Below are 22,847 nucleotides of genomic sequence, written 5' to 3'. Positions count from 1 at the left end.
GCAGGATGCATGTGAAGCCTCACCCAGTCCTGATCTGCTTTTGTCCAACACATGAGTCCTCCGTAACCATGAAATTGAAAAGCCTGGAATCATATGGGAGTCAGTCTGCATGGGTCTGAATTGGGCAAATGCCACGGGAGCTGGTGTAATGCTATAGCTGAGTGCCCGTCTTGACCCTGCCTCCCATCACGACTTTGACAACTTGGGACCAGGTTGACGATGGGAATATATTTCTCCACATAAGCCTGACTGTTTCTAAAGCTCTGCATCTGAGGCTCTGGCAATTTCCCCTTCTGGCTGCAGTCCCTTCACCAAATTGAGTGTCCCACCAGACAGTCCCCTGACCTTCACGGGTGACTTGTTAGGCAGCACATAGCTATGACTGGAAGCCCTGCAAATCCCCAATATGTGGGTGGTCCTTTGGATCACAGGCATATTATTCATGCAGCAAGTCAATATAAGTTATCCCCGTGAAGTTCTAACAGGAATCTGTGTAGTGTTGATGGGTAGAAGGAATTCTCTTATGAGGTAAATCAAGTCTGTAGCATAGGGGGCAGAAAGCACCACAAGGTTATATCCAGGTATGGTCCTTCAATTTAGTTTAGCTTTATCCTGCCAAAGGCATAGTAAAAGGTAAAGGGACCCCTGACCGTTAGGTCCAGTCGTGACCGACTCTCGGTTTGCAGCATTCATCTCGCTTTTTTGGCCGAGGGAGCCGGCGTACAGCTTCCGGGTCATGTAGCCAGCATGACTAAGCCGCTTCTGGCAAAGCAGAGCAGTGCATGGAAATGCCGTTTACCTTCCCGCCGAAGCAGTACCTATTTATCTACTTGCACTCTGACATGCGCTTGAACTGCTAGGTTGGCAGGAGCAGGGACCCAGCAACAGGAGTTCACCCCGTCACGGAGATTCAAACCGCCGACCTTCTGATCGGCAAGCCCTAGGATCTGTGGTTTAGACCACAGCGCCACCCACATCCCTAAAGGCATAGTAGCAGTAAAATATTCTGGTATCTCAACTGATGACAAATATGCAAATGTCGTTCAAATATAGTTGCTGAGGCTTTTACCCCATACCCACTTCCCATTTTGCTCAGTGGGACTTTTCAGAGTAAATATGTACAGGTTTGTGTTGGTGATGCCTTAACAAAGCTGCCTCGAGTGCTGTAGAAGCAGGGGAAGAGATGTCCTAAATAAATAACTCTTACGCTTCCTTGCATACATCATAAAAGCATTTATAACATGTTAGAGGTGGATGCAAAACATTCATTGATATATTTCAGCATCTGATATCTTATATTTGTGTCAGCTTTGAAGGGGTAAAATTAATCAGCTTGCTGCAGAAAAAAAGGCCTAAGTTGCCACAGATAAAACTGGATAGGTCACAGTGCCACAATTATCATTCACCTGACAGCGCTGCACCTCCATAATGGGATATAATTTTGCCGAGATGCGTTTTCCCTAAGGAGTGAGGGCTGCTCTTAGGGCTAAACGGGAAGCAGCAGCAGTGGCGGTTTTTTGTTTGTCACGTGGATCTGCCACAATCACCAGAAAAGTGGATGGAGGGGGCTGCTTTTTGGCAGCAAAAGAGGCACAAAGACAGCGATTGCAGAAATCACCAGTCCTTTCCATATCTGAGCTCAGCTGTGGAGAAAAGCATTGGGTGGTGAAGAGGGAGCATACTGTGTGTGGGGAGGAGGATAAACTTCAAGCAAGGGAGATCTTTTTTGTTCCTTCCCTGTGCATTCCCTTTGCTTTTTAAATACCAGACTTCCAACCCATTCTTTTCCAGCAGTTGCAACAAAATCACATAGAAACTCACAGATCTGATGCCAGTCCATCTACTCTGCCCCTTAGTAGCATGGTCTGTTACTGTGTATACATTTCCCGCTACCAGTTGCAAAGCACTCAAGAGAACACACAGAGCCCAGATAGGATGCACTGAGGTCAGTGGGGCTACTTAACGTGCATAGTTCCATCTTTATAAGAAGAGACTCCTTTAATGTGGAATATTCGTCAAGAGTATTCTTTTTTAAAAAGGAAAGTCCCTGCTAGATGGGCCCCATTGCTGGTGGCATTATTTGCAGAGGCACCTTAAAACGTAAGGTCGGCTTTTCTGTCTACATTACCCTCACAAAGTCCTAGGTTGAAAGCAAAGCATTGTTTCTCTTGTTGTGAACATCTCCAAATCCAACTTCTGTGAGGAGTTGTGGCAAGGGGAAACAAATTTATGATTCATTCAGAAGTGGGGGCACATGCATTCTCGCTCTCATCCTAAGGCTTTGTAAGCATAACAATTTTGGTGTGATTGTTATTAGAAATTCAGAGAACCGAAATACCCCTATATTTTACATGATGCTTTAGATTCCAGCCGTGGTTTATACCAAAGGGTCTTCAGAGCAGCTGTAGGCTCATGGCCAACCAGAGTGGACAAAGAAAAGGTGGAGTTTGTAGGGAAGGCAATTTAGACCAGACCTACCCACCTCAGCGTCCTCTAAGCCACATGAAGCCACTACTGCTCCATTTCTGCAATCTTAGGCAAGGAAGTGGGCCCCACTAGGCCGCCAAGTGGTTGGAGGACTGTGTTCAACTTAGTAGTCATACTAGAACATCATTCTATGAAACTTGTTGGCTGGAGACTCAGGAGAGACAAAAGAGACAACTTCACATAGCAGAAATAATTGATGGTCACGGATAGTTTAGGTGACTGAAAGGGAATTCATAACATTCATGGGGATAAGTATTTCAGTGGACATCAGTTACAAAAACTGGGACCTCACCTCTAGACATGACTTTCTTCAGTATGTTCCATTATGTTTCTTCCCCTTTTCCAACTGATACCCAACATTCAGTGGCTACTGAGTGTTCTTGATTCTCAATCAGATTGAATGGGGGGGTGAGTTGCCCTTTATGTTTTATTTAGGGTCTACGTCTGCTAGCACTGACCATCTCAGTTTACTCTTGGAGAGAATTTGCATGTTCGCAGGCAGTGACCTTGAAGTTGTTGTGGTGCAACCACAGCAGAGGAATCTTGCATTGCTTGTGGAATTACCAATGGTGGCTTGTTGGTTGCTGTGGGTAGCAGGATATTGGAATAGATGGACCTTTAATCTGATCCCCCTGCCCCAGGGATGATCTTATGTCATTATCTCTAAACACTACGCCTGCTGCACTTGTGGCTCTTTTTTGGGACTTGGTGAAACTAAAGTTGCCCATTTCTTAAATTGTTTGGAGCAATTTAAGTTTCACGAAAGCCCCAAAAGACGTATTTGCTCCCCAGGAAATGACAGTGGGATTAAAGCCTCAATATGTCAGGTCTTCCTTTCCACTACCCACAACCCCCTCTGCAAAAAGCTGCTCCCTTTGTGATGTGTTGTGAGCTCCTCTTCAAATAAAATTCATCTTTAATATCTGTATTGTTCATCTCCTACAATATTCCTCTTAATCAGTTTAATTTTCTTGTAAAAATTGGTTTTGAAGCAGCACTACAGCATTAAGAAAACTGGAAAATATTATTTCAGCCACTTCAGTTCAACAATGAGGATTAATAATGGGTAAATTAGAAATCTTCATCTATGAGTCATTTTCATTGAATTGCATTCTCTCCAGCGCATGCGAATGTCTAAAATATATTTACATGCAAAGTGGTTAGCACTGGGATTGATTAAAATCATTTAATATAGTTGCCAGTAATCTCTAGAGATGGCTGCAATTTTGGAAGCATTCATCTCCTGGAAATGGATTTGGAAGCTCAATTTGGAACACTGATGTTGGGTATATCCCATCCCTTGTTTCAGTCTTTAAAAAAAAATCTTCAGTTTCCTCCCTCTTTGGTGAGGTTTTGGAAGTGAATATATACTCGCAACTAACTCTGCATTAAAACAATCCCTTTTCATTTCCACTGATTCAGACTCTTACTGAAGGGACAAAACTTGTAATAAAGGATCTCTACGTGCCTTTATGTTCCCACTACAAATAGGTTTTGCTCATTTCTGTTTGCTTATTTTTAGCCATAACAATTCATTTAAAAACTAAATAATCACTAAAGATGACTAGACAGTGGGTAAAACTAGGATCTGCTCCATAGGTTTCCTGCAGGGGAAAACACTGAAACATCTAGTTGAGGTTACAAATAGCTGGAGTGGGTGCATGATGCCAGTGTTTTTTCTTGATTCATGAATAAAAGCAGAAAATGTAACTCTCCTTTTGAATATTCAAGGTAACATTTAGGTCTGTGAGAAAGGCACAGTTGGCTTTTAATATGCTTTTAATCTGCATAATTTGATTTAAATCGTTGTTTTAAAAGTGGAAGCAAGTATATGAAACACCATTTTAAGAATGCCCAGAATGTTTACATGAGTCAGAGTTTAAGGCTATATAATTTAGAAATGCTTTCTGCAGGATGTAAAATATACAGTGGTACCTTGGTTTTTGAACGTGATCCATTCTGGAAGACCATTTGAGTTCTGAAACGTTCGAAAACTGAAAACTCAATAGCCAACAGCTAGGCCTCAGGATCTTGCACTCAGCGGAAGCTGTGTGACATGTTCGACTTCTGAGGTGTGCTCAAAAACTGAAGCATTTACTTCCAGGTTTACGGCATTTGAAAACCGAAATGTTCATCAACGGAGATGTTCAAAAACCGAAGTACCACTGACTTGTTGTTATTGTGAGGTTCATGTGTACAACTGCCTAGCTATCAGTCCTGGAAAGCCAAGAAAAACATTGACCCAGTCATAGTCTTCATCACTATGACAAGATGTATTTCTACTTAAATAATCATATTTTGAAATGTGCACATAAAACTTATATACATTTTATGTAAATTGGTGTCCTTTTCTTGTATTTCCTCTTTTTTGGCAATATGTCAGTAGACACCCTAGACTCTCTGCCTCAAATTTTTCTCCTAAAATTATTTGTGGTTATCGCATCTTTTAGCTGGCCAAATCTTTAAATTGTTTTAGCATCTGCTAAAGTAATATTTTCATTAGGAAGCTCGGCAGGGGCTGCCTCGTCCTATTTTAATAAGTTGGCCAAGGTGGAGAGATTGTGTTACTGTAATTCCTTTCCCATCCCTGTCACCTCCTGCTGAGGTATTTACATCCCTAATTAAAAAGGACAAAGCCTTGGGAGGGTTTTATTTAAATTGAAAATTAATCTGAACAGTGACACAAAAGTTATCTCAGTGGGTGGCGGAACAGAAACAGAATGCTGGCTAATGCCCACAACACAAGTTTTGCCTGTCTTGAGAGCACACTACTGACCTCCTTGTGAAGTTGATTCTCAAATTATTTCTGCACACCACCCCAGTCTCCAAGCAGTGTGAGATTCCAGAGGTTCCAGGCACTTGCCCAGGGTTCGCGTTTTCTCCTGGAAATGAGGCACAACAGAGACTGTGGTGACTTTATGGCATATGGTTTATTTAAACATACAGTGGTACCTCGGGTTACAGACGCTTCAGGTTACAGACTCTGCTAACCCAGAAATAGTACCTCGGGTTAAGAACTTTGCTTCAGGATGAGAACAGAAATCACATGGTGGCAGTGGGAGGCGCTATTAGCTAAAGTGGTACCTCAGGTTAAGAACAGACCTCCAGAACGAATTAAGTTCTTAACCCGAGGTACCACTGTATATATAACCTGAGCCTACGAAGGAGGGGTTCACAACACCCATGCCCCAAAAGGGTCTTGTTTCTCCCATAGCCACAGCCATTGGCCATGGCGCTCTCTCTGCCTGTCCAGTCTGCAGCTTTTTCTCGAGCTTCTAGATCACATGACAGCAAACTCTGCTCCTTGCTGCTTTCCTTCTTGGTGACATCACACACCGCCCTACAATAAACTCTGGCTTTAATTATTGAGGGAGGGAGCCCTATCCATGTGCCGTATTGCACCAAGCTTCTAACCCTTTGTTCTCTTAATGGCCCATCCCCTGGGCGATCACCTGATGAGGAAACTAGCCTAGCTTTTAAACACTTGCTGGATCCAGGAATTAGAGGAGTATGGCACCCATAAACTCATAACACTTATGTAACAAAAGTGCAGGCTCAAAACACCATTTTAGTGTGCATTTACAGGTAATGAGGCATCTGTAGTATTGGGGGGAGGCTTTAATTGCTGTATTAAAAGTCTCTCCGATAGATGAATAATTCTCATAACTACTCATAATGGAAATCAGTTAATCACGTAGTAAAGGAAATGTATACTTTGGGGTGTTTATAAGTTCCTGGCAGTTTCCATTTAATTAAAGGTTATCTTAATAGCAGGAATATAGAAGCAGTTTCACACGGCCCACTGTTCATGCTGGCAAAGAGCCCAAACTGCAAGCCTTTTCCCTGACATCTAGTTTGCTGTGTGTAGCAAGTCCCCACCACCACCACATATACACACGTAATCACAAACCTTCAATTTTTGTTTTTACAAACAAAAAGTCTGTAGTAATGTGAGTCTCCCACCTTGGTAGATTGAAATGGTTTGGCCTTGATCTTGTCAAAGGCTCTTTGTGAGAATAAGGCCATGGCGATCGTGCTGGGTTATGTATTTTCCTTTTTCTTAGGGGTATTATTACCCAACTTCTCAATGAAGAAAAGGAGGCGTGAATGAAATTATCACATCATCAATAAAATTTTGTGCATAGGCCTAAGACCAAATGTAGATCTGCTGTCCCAAACTTTATAAGCCTAGGAGCTTATTTAGATTGCAGGATGTGCCCCCCCCCCCAGTTGCTTTGCCCTTTTCAGGAGTAGCTGTGGTGCAGTATTCAGTTTGCATTGGTGTTAAATCCTAACCAGAGTTTGGATCTCAAGAATGGTCCCTGTATCCAAGGCCCATGTGTTGGATTTTTTCAGTCATAAAGTGATTAAATATTCTGTACTACCCTGGGAATGAAATGGAGCAGTCAGGCTCACCTCACTCCTCTTGGGTTGCAAGTCAGTGTCATATTAGTAATATAAATCAGCTTCCGCATTTGACAAGGGAGAATCTTGTGCGTTTCAAGATTAACGGAAAGACTAGATAACAGGCTGACAGAGTTTAGCATTACAGCTATCTGGTTAATTATCTTGACGCCTCTATTGTTTACATGTTATCAAAATACATTGTCTTCCTGTGTGAGTGCGCTGTTCTTCCCTGACAATAAAAAGAACACCTTTTTTATTCTGCTTTGCGGAATTATTTTTATCTCCCTCTTCTTTTGCCAGATGGTGACGGACAGACGGAGCATTTGCTGCCAGCCTGTGCTGATTCAGCTTGTCAGAAGAGTGTCATCTACCTATCTAAACCAGGATTGGATGCGGTATGTTGAGCTTCTCTTTGCGCAGATTAAATTGAACCGTGTTTATATTTTGTACATCAGATGAAATGACAAAGATCCAAATCTAGCCCCAAAGGGACAACAATTAGGGCCATGCCAGATGTCAGCAGCAGCCACATATGCTGCAGTAGAAAGTTGGTGTGAGTTTTAATTTGTTTTTAGTCTATTGTTATTTTAACATTTGTGCATCTTCCGTTGTTTTTCTTAATGATAATTTTATTGTTTTATCTTCTTTGTAAACCACTTTGAGGTTTTGGGCAGTCAAGCATTGTATGAATTTTATGAAATACATGAATAATAAGAAATAAAACCATAAATGTGCAAATGAGGAATGTGCATCCTAACCTATTTCACAGGGTTGTTGTGGACATTCAGTGAGGAGGAAGAGAGCCACATAGACCACCTAGAGCTCCTTGGAGAAAAAGATGGGATACAAATTACAACTAATGCTTTATTATTACTGTTATTATTTCATTCCACCCCGATCTCCGCTGAGCGGTGTGTGAGACTTGGAAGTTTTCCATGCACTCACCTAGGGTTTGTGTTTTCTTTGGAAAATGAGACACAGTGGAGACCAGGCAAACTCCGGCCCTCCATATGTTTGGGACTACAGTTCCCATCATCCCTAGCTAACAGGACCAGTGGTCAGGGATGATGAGAATTGTAGTCCCATACATCTGGAGGGCTGGAGTTTGCCTATGCCTGGTGGAGACTGTGGTGTCTATAGGTTTCTTTACACCTATATACAACCTGAAGCCTTCAGTGGAGGGGCTCACAGCAGTAGCAGCCCCAAACATGCCAACTTCCTCCATAGTAACAGCATCAACATTCTTTCTCTGCAGCCTCTCTTGTTCTGCAGGGCACAGCCCAGCTTAATTGCTTCTCTCTGCTACCTGATTATGGCACTCCACCCTCCCTAAACTAAGCCCTGTTTATTGACAGAGGGAGGAAGGCCTCCATTAATTTGCATTCTAACACCTTTTTCTTTTTATGCTTTGAACTCCTTATCCCCCCCCCCCCAGACAGTCACCTCACAAAGAAGTTTGCCTGACTTCAATTAACACTTGCTGATTTGGCTAGGATTACCATGTCCAATGCACAACCCAGGAAATGTGCCTAACCTAATTAGCTTTTACATGCTAAGCTAATCACTGATGCTTAGAATACATACTACGCTTCCTTAGATTCTAACCCCTGGATAGTCGGATAGTCTTTGACATAAGCTTAATTAAGCCCCTCAAACTTTTTACATTAACATCTGTATATTTGGAGATGTGTCAGATGCTCATTAGAGAGATGTGAGCCAGCTCCCTAAATCATTCATTAGTCTTTAGCCGGACGGTCGAAACCCACAAGTGGGTCATGGCCGGATCCAAGGTGGGTCACAACAGGAGCAAATATATGATAAAAGATTAATAATGCATGTTTGGGTTAAAAGCTTTGCTGCTGAGAAGGCTGAAGATACCTGCCCTAAATGTTCACAGGCTTGTGTCTCCCTTTAACCCCTTGTGTACTTTACTGCAGGCGAACACCCAAGCACTCCTTGTCACATGTGACAACTTTATAATTCAGATTGTCTCCCATAGACTAGAAAGAGGCAATGGCTTCAAGCTCAGGAGAGGCAACTTTCGGAACACATTTCTAACCGCAAGAGCAGTTCAGCAGTGGAACAAGGCTGCCCTGGGCATCTATGGAAATTAATAGGGGCACCTTCTTGAGTCACTCAAAATGGTGTTAATCAATCAACCTGGGTAATCAACAAAATGTTACAACCCTACTTAAGCAGGGTTGTTGCCGAAACACTTCCAACAGCTGTATATACCCAGAACAGTAAAGCTCATGTATCTCCAGATCACGACATTCTCTTTGAAAGCCTGAGAAATCCTCATTCTGTTCAGCCATTGTTGGAATCTTATTTGTATTCCAAGTATCAGCACAAGCTGTATTTGAGGCTTCTGTTTACAAACTAATCTTCCTGAGGAAGGGGGTGGGAGGGGGGGAGTGAAAACCCAGTAGATTTCTATCAAGCAGCTCCTTTATGCCTTTAGTATTGTAGTGGATACAACTGAACCCCTATTTTTAGTGTTTATAGCTCCATCTAGAAGATATTTAGGAATGGTGTATGAATGATCTCCCCATTTCTGATTCCCTTTTGTTTCTAGTAATGGGTTTTTTGCAGTGTAAATTCTTCTTCTGAGTGAAGTAAAACTGCTATTTGAACTTGATTGTTCTGTCTTAAACCAGTGGGAGGGATTGTACAAATGATTTGTCTCAGGCAACAAGAGCGTTTGACTGTTTTCTGTTGAGCAAAAACCAGCGTTAACGAATCTATCATTGCTTTGTTTCGCACAGTTCCCCAAAGACAACTGTCTCTCTTTCGCATCTTGCCATAGACTTTTCAAAAACCTGGCAGCCCACTAAAACACCCAGATGCATAACGCACAAAGTTTACAAAAGCCAGGAATAGCAGGAATGGTGTATATGTGTGTCAGAAACAGAGAGATACTGTCTTATTCCTGTTGCTTTTTAATTCTTTAATATGCAGCTCAGTTTCATGGATGGAACAGTCCTATAGGATTTAGAGCACTCCAGAACAGAAAATCAGAGGGGGAGAGAGAGAGAGAGATTGAGCAGCCTTGGTGTCACCAGGGTGGAAGTCTTCAATGGGCTTTCCATATGCACCTGGTTGGCTAAGGAGATTCCTGTTCACCAAGGCCTTTCTCTCCCTGTCCTTTTGAATCAGATATTGCAGTGATTTAATCTCTGCTCTGAAAAAGTATGTGCAGTCATTAGTATTTGGCTTATGTACTGATTTTATAATCAAGTTATTGGTTAGTTGTAATCCACATAAGACAATTTCAGTAGAGAGGTGTTCTTTAAAAAGAGATTAACCATCTCTCCCTTTTAAGAAAAGGAACACTATCTACCAGATGCCTGCAGCTAAATACTTGGCTCCTTTCTTCATCCGCTCATTTTTTCTGCCATCCACTGGCTCCTCCAGCCACTGTTTTACAGTGCACAGCCTACTTTGCCTAATTTCCTTAGGCCCCCTTGCCTCTTGGTCAGTCTCCCTAATACTCCTGCCTTTCCTCCCCCACCTACACACATACCCTTCTGACTCTAAGCACTACGAAATTTCTTCAGAGTCTCCCTCTCAGTAGCCACTTCTGACAATCTACCCATATAGAAGCTGGGCAGACAGCATTCTCCCCTGCACAATTGGAGGGCTTGTGAAAAATCCTTACTGTCACATCAGAAGCTACATTGCCACCAGTACAATGTATGTGTGGGTCAGGTCAGTGCCTTGATGGGTGACCACCCAGGAATCTCATGTATGCAGTCTAGGGTTCCATGATGGAAGAAAGGTGGGGTTTAATCTAAGGAAAATAAAGCAATATGTGTTCAATAAATCCTGACAATTTGTGTTGTTGTTTTCTGGTTCTCAGTGGTTTCCAGTGTTGCAAAACTTCACATACAAAGGCACCCTCTGGGGCTTTGTTCCGTATGATTCCGCTCAAACCAACTTTCCCTTCCCAATCACCCTTCACATTGGAGATTATAACATGGATGGCTATCCAGACGCACTTGCCATACTGAAGAATACATCAGGAAGGTACAGTATATTCAGTAAATAGTGTTTTCAAGTGTTTCTTCTACTTGGCATAATGGTGCATGAAATTATTCTCACCTTCAAATACCGTAGGCCCATGGAGAAGCTGAATCGCTTCTTCTAAAAAAGAAGTGCCTGAATGGTATGAGAATGGATCTATTTATCTGCATCAAGCAGCCCTTTTATTCTTTTCTGCTGCTTAGCAGGATGTTACAAATGCCATCTAGGAAGAAGAGTGCATTGTGAAGAAATGCTGCCTGTTTCACCCTTTCCCATTGGAAAAATATGTGGAAGGAGCATGGGGAGCTCTCCCCCCCCCCTTATTAAGTTCCAATTGTCTGAAAAGCACATACTCATCATGGTTCCTTGTGGAATGATCTCCCCATGGAGATCAAGCAAGCTCCAGCTGTGGTTATTCCTGCCAGCAGTTGAAAACTTACCTACCCAGGCATTTTCTTGACCCATCATTCCTGTTTACCGTGACTGATATTTTAATGTTATTTTGTTGTGATTGGTATTTTAACTTTGTTTCATTGAACTGGTTTTATTGTGTAGTTTTGTTTGTTTGAAAGCTGTTGTGTAGATTCTGTAAATATTTCTGTAGCAGAAATTGTACTTAAAGATGTGTAATTCCTAAATTTCTACGCTGACTTGGAGCAGCCTTCCCTAAACTAGTGTCCTCCAGATGTCCTCAAATGTTGCATTCTGAGGCCTCCATCTGATCACTACACTCAAGTGGACATCAGGACACCAGTATGTGGGATTGTCATCCTCCCACTCATTTGAAGGAGGCAGGAGAACTTCATCCTTGAGCCCACCGAGGGAATCGTATGGGCAGGATGCTTGTATTGCTGGGGGTTCGACTAGATGACTCTTGCAGTCCCTTCCTCCTCCACAATTCTATGGTTCTATGATTAGAAATATGCTGTGGGCTCACATGCTCTCTTCCCACCAATCCCTCCTTCCCTGACATGTGCTGATTCCCTCCTTCACGTTTGCAACAGGACTTTCAAAGGCAGTCTGTGATAGGTCATGAACAGCTCTGCTGTTGAATGGGAGCTAAAGTTAGAAAGGCAACTGGTCATGCACAAGCCATTGCTGGAGTCCAGAGGAGGAAAGAGTGCTGCTGCACTCAGCTCCTGCTTATGGCCTTCTTATAGACCCACTGTGAGAACAGGATGCTGGGGCTAATCCAGCAGGCTCTTTTTATGTTCTGATGCCCAGCCACTTTGTGACATAACAGCAGATTCGTCACTCGCTGCCTGATGAGAGGCATAGCCAACAGGCTCCAACCGTGCGTGCATACCCAGAGATGCCATTTTCCTGTTAAAGCAAGCGTCAACATCTCAGTCCCTTCGTCAGCATCAAGTCCCTTCAATAATAATTCACACCAGCTGAAGCTTCTCTAAAGACATTTCTGCTGATCTTTCAAAGATGCTATTCCTCCCCTCCCCCTGCCAACCCTTCCTCTTGGCCGGCTAGATAGGAAGAATTTTGGTTCTGCTTCTAGGGCATTGTCTCCTTTTATTTTGACATTATGGCTGGCAAATGGAGGCAGTCTTTATACCCTGGAGGATCTTGGTTCATGGCCGTGGTTGCGAGTGCATTGTCAGTTCCATTTTTGCCTGAGGCAGCTTCTCTTCCCTCAAGCAGTTGTTGACCCATTTTATTTTGATGGATACACTGCAGATGCATTTTCTGGTAGCTGTCACACACGCTTTTGCTCAGTCACCAGCTCTCCCACCACTGGAAGACCGCCGCTGTCATGACCCTCAACTGCTTCCTACCTCTGCCCCTTTACATTGTCATGTGCAAACATCTGGATGAATTACATTGTGGTAATGCATTGCCTGGAGCTGCTGTGCAATACCAAGGATGCACGTTGGAAATGGGAACATTTCTATGAATGCCTGCAAAATATTTGCAGGGTACATATTTCATTTATCGCCAGGTGTTTAAATCAGAGTTGGTGATCTTAACCCTGTTCTTGAAAGCTAGCTTAAGACAAAGGTTTAAAGTAGCAGAGCTGATAGCAATGTATAAATTTACATTGCTCTTGTAAAGAATCAAAAGATACGATTAAAATACAAAGTTGATTTTTAACAAGAATAAGGGATAAGAGAAGGTTAGACTGATTCCTGAATCGGGTGGGCAGGCAGTAGATTGCAGTCCACCAGTTCTTCTAGGACTCCCAGGATTCTTTCAAGTAAAGACATCATGTTAAACCAATGTTTAAAAATAATGTATGGTTTATTGTGCACAAGCACCATGCTGGTGTGTGCTGCTCATTACTGCCCGCTTTGTTCCCAAGCAGGAAACAGACCAGAGGCTGGCATTGCATTAGATGCAAACTGGCATTCACAGTTTGTTTCCCTCCAAGCAAACAGCAAGCAGTAAGCCAAGAACAAAGCTTGGCTTCCATTCATGGCTTGTTTGAAGAGATATAAACTACATCCACCGGTTCATATGGACCATAACATAAGCCCCTGGTTTGATTCTTTCCTCGTGTGGCAAGAGGAGGAGCGAGGCAGGGACTTATGAGCAGCATATGCCACCAGTGCACTGGTCTGTCACCTTTAAACCATGGTTGGTTGGTTGGTTGGTTTTTAAAAAGTTTTAACATAATATCGAAACCAGGCCATAACAGGGCACTTCCATTCCTCCGCGAGAGTGCATATGCAGAAGTGCAACAGTTTACCAGTACCTCTGAGCTGAATGAACCTGTGTTTTATTTATTTATTATTGTATTTACATCCTGCTTTTCCCCCAAGTTGGGATTCAACACTTTAAAACAACATAATATATGTTGGGTGAAAGATCCCTGCCTTGCAGGGGACCTGGACCAGATGACCCACATGGTTACTTCCTATTCTGTGATTCTGTGTTGATTCTATGATTGTATTTATATCATTGCGTAGCCCCAGATCTGTAATATTGCTTGAGTGCAGGCTTGGGTTGCAGGGTATGTACAAACTTCCTTGAGATCATATGCAAAAGCATTAGGCCCTTGCAGAGCCTTTCTAATCACCTAATTATTATGGTATGATGAGTCTTTTCAAATAGCCATATCCCAAGAATCTGTAGAGCTTGATGGATTCAGCTTAACATCTTGACTATCTATGCCCCAAAAGCACACTGTAACTTGATGCTGAGCACAAGCATATTCGCTTTAGCTATTTAAATCAAGTACACACAGTTCAAGTAGCAGGGTGCAGTTCCTGCACATATATCGCCCATCTGCTTTTTCAATCCCTCCCAATAATCCAGGGCTTCATAGCTCATCAAGACAAAATCTTCTTTTTCCCCCCAAACAGCTTTTGTCATATTTCAGTGGCCAGCCAAACTAGCACTCTAACATCACACTGCTGTTTAGTTTGGAGCGGGGTGGGGAATCCTCAAAGACCTTGTTAATACTTTGGAAATCCTTTAAAATCCCCATTTTAAGAGCTGTATAAATGCAGATTACAGCAGCAGACATGAAATGTAATCCATAATAAAGGGGGAATTTAAAATGTGTGTGTTTTCGGCAAAGACTTTTGTTCAGTAACTTTAAGGTTTTAGTGACGTCTAACAGCTAACAGTGAAATAGTGTTTCTGTGCTGAGCATTAAAAAACAATGGCAGAAGGAGATGCTTTAATATGGGCAACCTCCAAGGAACCAATTCACTTTCTTAAGTTAATTTTTAAATTTATTTTATTTGTGCCCTGTGTTTTCAGCCAATATCGTCTTCCAAGCAGCTTATAATTAAAACCCACAAAAGTGGTACAATATATTAGGGCCAAGTGGAGGTATTTCTGATAGTCATTTTTGGTTCCTGGTAATGGATGACCTAATCCAAATTCTAGAGGGAGCAAACGGTGTTGCAAAGGCTCAAGGATAGACTGAGAGTAAAGGTATCAAATCCGAGGAAGCATTTATTTGATGCTCATCAAGGAATCTATTTGATAGCTGCCTTCAGATATCTAAAGGGCTGTCACATGGACGATGGGACAAGCTTGTTTTCTCCTGCTCCAGAGGGTAAGACCCAAAGCAAATAGATTAAAGAAGATTTTGAGTAAACACCAGGAAGAACTTTCTGTTTGACAGCGTAGCGAACTCCCTTGGATGGTGGTGGACTCTCCTTAATTTGGAGGCTTTTAAGCAGAGGTTGTATGACCATCTGCCATTGATGCTTTAGTTGAGATTCCTGCATTGCAAGGGGTTGGACTAGATGACCCTCAGGGTCCCTTCCAACTGTATATTTCTATGATTCAGCAAGTTAATATTTTTAATTTCTAAATACTGTACTGAGTATCTAATTGCAAGGTGGTATCTGACTAAGTCCAAAGGTGGACAAGCTGGTCTGTTGATTTCAGCAGGTCTGCTAGGTATCTCTTAGCCAGATGCCAACCACATTGTTACTGCTGGGTCATTAGTAGCAGTCTTCCAATTTTCCCTAATCTAAGGAACAATTGATTATTGATTCCCAGCTAGTGGTATAGTGTCCACATAGGAGCTGATAACTAACATGGATTCAAACAGTGTTGGGAGCACTGCTAATGCCAGTGAAATCCAGTGTGCTGTAGTAGTTAGTGTCAGACTAGGACCTGAGAGACCAGGGTTCAAATACCCACTGACCTTGTGCCAGTCCCTGCCCCTGAGCCTAACCTCCCTCACAGGGTTATTGTAGGGATTAAATGAGGAGTTGGAGAACCATGTACTCAACAACAACAACAACAACAACAAATTACTATTAGTATTATTTATTATTTATACCCCACCCATCTGACTGGGTTTCCCCAGCTACTCTGGGCGGTTCCCAACAGAATATTAAAAGCACGATAAAACATCAAACATTAAAAACTTCCCTAAACATGGTTGCCTCCTTGCAGAAGAAAGCAAAATATAAATGCAGTTGATTAATAAGCAAACTGTACCGCTTTTAATGGATTTTTTTTATGTTTCCATGTTGCTGTGCACTACCCAGATATTTTGTGAGACAGCAATATATAAATACTTTTATTTAAAAATTAATAAAGGACAGCATAAATTCTGGAGTTGAGAATGAGACCAACAGATATATTATGAATAAGCTCAAAGCATTATTCGTGTGTTTCTTAAGTCAGATCCATTAGTTTATATCAGTGCAGTTTTTCTAGAATGTTTTAAAAACAAACCAAAACAAAAAAACAGTTTTTCTGAGCTAGCTCAAATATAGCACCCAGGAGCCAGTAAATGTGATATATCCTGTACGCTCATAATGGGTTGGACTGAAGTAACTTCACTGCAGGGAAAATAGCCCTACTACTTAAACTGTGTGGGTTTTTTCCTCTCTCTCTCTCTCTTCTGAAAATTGGGAGTAAGGAAAATTTCTGGCTTGCCCTGCTGGAAGCATCAAGCCAGCAAGGAGAAAAAATTCAAGGTGTTAATGAAAGGTTCCTAAAATGGTAGGGCTGCAACGTGGGGAAGAAGCTTCCCTGCCGTGGTTCTGGTGTTTTACCATTTTCAAAACTATAGTGCTAACTGAGTGTTCCATATTGTTGTGGGGCCTGGTCACCTCTAGGAGCAGTGAAGATCTGAGCTGTGGGCCCCTGGAGCAGGCAATCTAAGACAGACCTTAACAGGCAGACAGGTTCATATGGGAGACATCAGTCCTTTCGTGATACCCAGGATTTAGCATGTTATTAGATATATATTATGAGATTACTGTAACAAAATAATTCAAGAGAAACAGTGTTGGCCAAGTGGACTTCCCAATTTCTTACGCTCTCTTTCCTGTATTTCATAATTGAACAGAACAGGTAGGCATCCTCTTCTTGTGCTACTGGTGAAACTTAATATATTTGGGAGCTCGGGCAAAGTAGGAAAAGTAATCCGTTTAGGTGAGGATGGATTTTGCCAGCACTTCCAGCTATATCTGCCATCATTCTCCCATACCAGAGTTGCTACTCCAGAGGTGTGGTTTCTGAAGGAAGCAATTGCACACATACCACATGCCTCAGTTGTTCCCTCTCCCAGCCTTTTAACTGTGTTCCCCCCCCCCCAACTTGCATGATTTAATCCTTGCCGCCCTCTGTAATCCTAAATCCCCAAACCCATTCTACAATGTTTCTGGGTTGTGAATTTTTATGCTGCAAAGGCAGTGTTACAGAATCCAGGAAGGCCCAGTGCCTACAAAATACCGTATTTTTCGCCCCATATGAAGGGAAAATGTGTGTGCATCCTATGGGGCGAATGCAGGCTTTCGCTGAAGCCTGGAGAGTGAGAGGCGTCAGTGCGCACCAACCCCCCTCACTCTCCAGGCTTCGCGCAGCTCTCCGCAAGGCGCGGGAGCCCTGCGCTGGGCTCCCGCTGCTTGCGGAGAGTTGCCTGTTCTGGGGGCTGGGGTCGGGGGAAGCCCGGGCCTGGGGGGCAAATAATTTTTTTCCTTTATTTCCCCCCAAAAAACTAGGTGCACCTTATGGGACTGTGCGTCCTATAGGGCGAAAAATACGGTAGGTAGAATTTTCTTTGAATGTTAATTTTTCAAGGCTCACTGTACTACACTAATAACAGGGACAGCCGCTTTGCAGCAGCAAGTATGATGTCTTTTGCTGTTCTAATTGTTGATTCATTCAGCCGGCTTTTAATTCACTGAAGCTGTTTCAGCAGGAACCCCCCCCCCCCCCCCCGCAATAAATTGGTGGACTTTCTTGACTCTCCTTGTTGTCTTTGTAAGTAGTTATTGGAAGGAACACGTCTTGCTGATTAGAAGGCTGCTATTGAAAGTGATTTAATTTATCTGTGCTCAGCTCTTAGCTGTGACCTGTTACTATGTAAGGAAAGGTTCAGTCTCAGTTAGACTTCGTATAAGTAAATGTCATCTCATTATTTCTAATAATGTGTTGGAGGATCTCTTATACAGAAATTGGAGGGAAATTGGTAGTGGAATCTGTTCTATGTTGTAGTAGTTATTTGTATTACTTTCACCCATGCATCATAAAATGGCACTAATATGAAAAATTGTGTTGTGGGAGGAAGGGGTTCAAACAGCTATTTATTAATGTGTTAATCTTCGAGGAATTCCAGATACGGCCAAACACCCTTTGGAAAAATATCTCTCCCGGAAACCAAAATTGGCCGTATTTTCTCCTGTTCCTTCTTGCGCACTGTATTAGTCAAAATGCCTCTAAAAATGCAGAAGCTCAAATCTGATCAGTGCTGCAGAAGATTCAAGTTTAAAACCTGCATGGAGAAAGATTGCACTTGAACATTTCCGGATTAAGTTGTTTGTGGTTTTAAATCCTTGATCCTTGTGGGTTTTGTTTTGAAGTGAAAAATACCTACTAGCTTTGGTTGCAAAGAGGAAAGAGCTTCCTTCTTTTCCATCAGGTTTCGCATGAGTAGGAGGAAACCATCTGCCTTCATAGCTGACTTAGCACTTTACTCCTTAATCTAAGTTGATTAATCTACCAATTACATAAATCAAAGCATTCATACTGCATGGCTCCAAGTGCAGGTTACAGCATCTTCTCAGAAAGGAACCATATTCTGTAGGTGAAATACAAAAGACCAAGCATAATGTTCTTTTACAACGAGACTGAGAATAATGTCCTTCTGTTACAAATTCTTGACTTCTTGCCATACATCTATAAAGCATATTATATTTACCTTGCTGCCTCGGCCACGATTTACTTCAGCAAGCACAGAATGCTAGATAAGAAATTGCTCAGCAGTGGAACTTCTTGACCTATTCGAAGTATAAACATAAGCTCTTGTTCATAACTCTAGATATGCTTCAAGTGAGTCCTTTTCAGCTTTTTGAGTTCCTTTTCCTTTCCCTTTTTTTAAAAAAGTGTTTGGAACTAATGGTCACCTAAAGCATTTTAGAAAATGAAAACTGAATCCGAAGAACCGTTTTCAGCCTGATGTATGGAATTGCTGTATAAAATGCAAAGAAAATCTTGCTGACAGTGTCAAAAGGTGATTTTCATAGTAGTATTAAAATTTCTACATGCCAAGGCTCTGATTAAGTGAAGCTTTGTAGGAAGAATTCATAATACATCTGTTATCAACAGTCACACAGATTCTGGGTCTTAGGTGCTGTAGAAAACCTTTGGAGAAGAGTAGTAAGGAGTGATCCAAAGAAGATACTTAGGTGCGCTCATAAGATGACACACACTCTCTTTTCCCACCCAGGCCCCCACCTTGGCAAGCCACAATGACTATGCTTTGCCTCCAGGGTCAGAGTCAGTAATTCCAGTTACTGGAAACCACAGGAGGGGAGAAATCTAGTAAGAGGGTTGCCATCTTACTGGATGAAGGATGGTCCCTTACCATTTAGGCCTAGGGCTAGGGAAGACACAGTGACCTATAGTGGCTACATACAGGTGGTGCAATATGGACAACATGTGACTGATGTTTGGCATGTGCTCCTAGTGAACGTATGTTCTTAATGCTACAAAATAAAAATGTGTGGAACATGTTCCCCAAAATGCAGTTCAGCTCTCGCACACTGCCCAACTGCAGGCTTATGCTTCTGAAACAGGAGCAAAATGAGCTTGTGCATCCTGTCCAAAGGCCAAAACATGGTTTGTGATGCAAAGATGTTGGGCTTTGATTAGCAGCCTTTGATTAGCAACTTTTCATGATAGAGCCTAGATGTGTGAATGTGCATAACATTTATAACTGTGTCTCACAACTGAGGGCTTCTCAAATACACGGTGTGATGCTTGCGTTAGTGTTGCATCTATAATACCATCCCTTTTCTGTTTCGAAAGCAAGTGATGAAAGCAGTTGCTGATTGCTGTCATTGAGGGGAAAGACATACTTCCTAAAATAAAGAAGCGTTTCCACAGCATGTGACGGTGAAACAAGGGGCATTTCCCCCCTTAATTCTGGACCATTTCAAGGTTCAGTTAAGAACCGCTTATTAATGAATGCCCCACTTTCAGTTCCAGTTAAAAGCTTTTAAGAAAGCAAGTGATTTTTCAAGGAGACAAATCGTCCTGACTTTTAAGGAGTAATTGTACACAGCTGCTTAATTGAAGATAATTTCGCTGAGATGTCAGCCCATTTTCAAATGCAGGAAGAGCAGAAGAAAGATAACAGGAAGGGTATAGAATGAAGATGTGTTGCTTGGTGTGTTTGCGGGGCGGGGGTGGGTGGGATGGAAAACAAAACAGCTTAAAAAAGAAAAGAAAGAATGAGGCAGTGAAGCAAAAGAAATAATTATATGAGTAATGCCTGAGAAATACCCATTTAATGTATGCTGGCAAATGTTTTTATTCCCCCAGATTGAGACAGCGCACATCTGGTTCAAACTGGCAGGCGTTCAAACAGGAGGAGTCTCCTCTGTTCCAGCATTCTGCCATGGTTCTTCTTCCCCCTTTATGTTTAAACACTTTAATATATTGTTACGGCCTATAAATTAATTGATTAGAACTTGAATTTTAACACATTTACCCACGCTTCTTCAACTGGAGTAAAGAACTGTAAGGATATATGCTTCTTTCAAAAAAAGAAAAGAAAAAACTGGTCGTTTAAAAATAAAATCAGATTTTCCCCAATGGCAAATGAACTGCCAAAGGTGGTTATAAATATTTATAAATTCTTGTAAAATCTGAGCTGATAATTGGCAGGGGAGACTCTTAACATGAAACACTTAGCATGCCATTTTGGAGAGGAAATATATTGACAGTAGTTAACAGCTGCAATATAAAACCAAGGTTATTGTGGTTCTCGTGGAACTGGTCTTCGTACAGGTGGCCTAGATTGGATTAACAATTGATTAGATCGTTTTCATGTCTTCCAGAACCCAAGTGCTTATGCACAAGGAAAGCGAGTTATCTCTGAATTTTTAAAGTTTTCAGCGCCAAGTGTCCTTTAAATATATGTATGAACCTTTTGGAGGCACATTTGGAACATCATTTTGATATATTCTAAGGATACACTTTAGTTCTGATGTGTGTAGTACTATCTAGGGACTCAAACAATTCCTTGCTCTTGCTATTAAAAATGTTGTGAAGTTACTGAACTAGTTACAAAAGACATAATTTGTTCACAGTAGCAGTTTTTTGTTTTTAAAAGAGGGAGGGATGTATCGGGAAGAAGAAAACCATTTGGTGGTTTGGCAGATGGCAAGGCAGCATCCATCAGATACATTAGTGGACTTGGGAAACAAGTTCCTTTGCCCAGTAAGTGTTACTATAAAAGAACTGCAATGGTACAATTAGTTGAGGTTGTCTCTTCATACGAGTCAAATACTCAGCCTTGAGATCAAGCAGATGGTCCTGTGAGGTTAGACATTGCTATTCTGCTCAGCTGAGCTTTCCCTTCATTCTTGTTTGCAGCAGCCTGACCTGTATTTTGGTCTTAAATTTTCAGCAGCAGCCAGCTGGCTTATTTGTTGACTCCAAGTTGATAATCCCCAAATGGGCGATTTTGACGTTGGCAGCAAAATACCAATGTAATAGCCTGCTACTCTGCCCACAGATGATTCTTTTCCACCCTGCCATTTCCTGCTTCCAGACACAGGCATCACCATACTGGTGCAGATATAATTTTGCATAATTATCTAACCATGGTTAGAAGACTGGGAGTATCCTGATGACATCTCTTCCCCCTGTTGTGTGTGAATCCCCCATCTTTAAGTTGCTTTATTTCGGGAGTAAACTACGGTTTGTATTTCACATCGCCACGTCTACTAACATGGCACGGTTGAAACCAATCCTTTCCACCATGATTTTGAGGAGTTGGTTTGCAAACTGGCGCAAGCTAATCATGGCTAGCAAAAATATCTGGTGCCATGTTAAATGTGGGTTAGGTCAGAAAATTAAAGAAAAGGCAGAGAGCTAGTGGAGTGTGCACAGTATCTTAGTCACAATTTCCTCTGTTCTGTTTGCTAAGCATGGCTAGGTCCAATCACCACGCACTCAAGAAGACCATTAAGTCAGATCCTGCAAACTTGTAGCTTCTCAAAGGATCAAGTGATCTAGAATAAATCATGAGTAGAATCTGCAGCAATGTTGCAGCAGAAGTTTCAAATGGGGTTTTTCATAGCCAGCCATGTCCTCCTCAAATTCTTGTGGTTCTTTTCCTGAAGATATGTTCTACTGCTGCAAACTTCGGGCATGCTGGTTTTCAGGTGCTCTGTTTTGGTTACAGTCCTGTTGGTACTTACCCCATGAGTTCACTAGGAGGAGGAGACATAATAATAATGTAACTGTCAGGATGCTGTTAGTGGCTCCTGGCTGGTTGCCGAGGAAAGTATAAAGAAAAAGAAAAGTTTCTTACCGTCCTTTTTCATTTCAATATTTACAGAGAGAGTCTACCCAGCCTCTTGGATAATGATGTTGTCCCGAGTGAATCTCCACCCCCTGTTTCTCCCACATCCTCATTTGTCACTTCTGTGGGCACAGCCACATGCCTTCTGTCTTTGAGCTCTTTGCTCTCCTACTTTCAAGGCTTGCTGGGTTCTGGGAGATGGAGCGTCTGGGATGCTTTCTAATGACACTGTGTCAGCCAGCTGCTGCTCCGGTTCTGCTTCCTCCTCCTCCTCCGCCATTATTTCCCAACTTTTCCCCTCATCTGCTCTGAGCTGTCACCTTCCTCAAACCACTGTTGTAAATCTCTACTGTCTTCCTCTTCCTCCTCCCTGGAAGGGTCAGGGTGGGGAGGCGGTCTCCACCATTCCTCCTCTGCTCAGTCCCTGATGGTAACACATGTCATCTTTGTGTCTGAGAGAGAGCTGCAAAAATTGAACTGATAACTGATAAAACATCATGTTTCCTCAGAGAAACCACATTTTTCAATGTGTTTTTCTTTTCAAACTGTATGGATGTCCTGGTAATAAAAGAAATATTGAGTGCAAACATTTATAAGCCAGCTTTGGCTTCCAGATGACGCTCAACCTAATGTACAGTTTAAAAATGTATAGCAAACAATGCTACACAATTAATAAAACATTAAA

At 42.1% G+C, this 22,847-nt stretch overlaps 1 protein-coding gene across 1 annotated transcript in view; it reads left to right on the top strand.

Moving 5' to 3' along the window:
* Window positions 1–22,847, top strand: part of ITFG1 (integrin alpha FG-GAP repeat containing 1) — a 110,237-nt gene that overhangs the window by 35,778 nt on the left and 51,612 nt on the right. Inside the window, exons 9-10 of the mRNA XM_081924054.1 lie at window positions 7,195–7,289; window positions 10,754–10,920. Of these exons, the coding sequence (XP_081780180.1) occupies window positions 7,195–7,289; window positions 10,754–10,920 (262 nt within the window). The remainder of the gene's footprint in view (window positions 1–7,194; window positions 7,290–10,753; window positions 10,921–22,847) is intronic.

This window comes from Podarcis melisellensis (genome assembly GCF_964234715.1).
Source record: "Podarcis melisellensis genome assembly, chromosome: 8".
NCBI lineage: Eukaryota > Metazoa > Chordata > Lepidosauria > Squamata > Lacertidae > Podarcis > Podarcis melisellensis.
The sequence above is the reverse complement of the archived record's forward strand: the minus strand, read 5'-3'. Positions and strand labels throughout refer to the sequence as shown.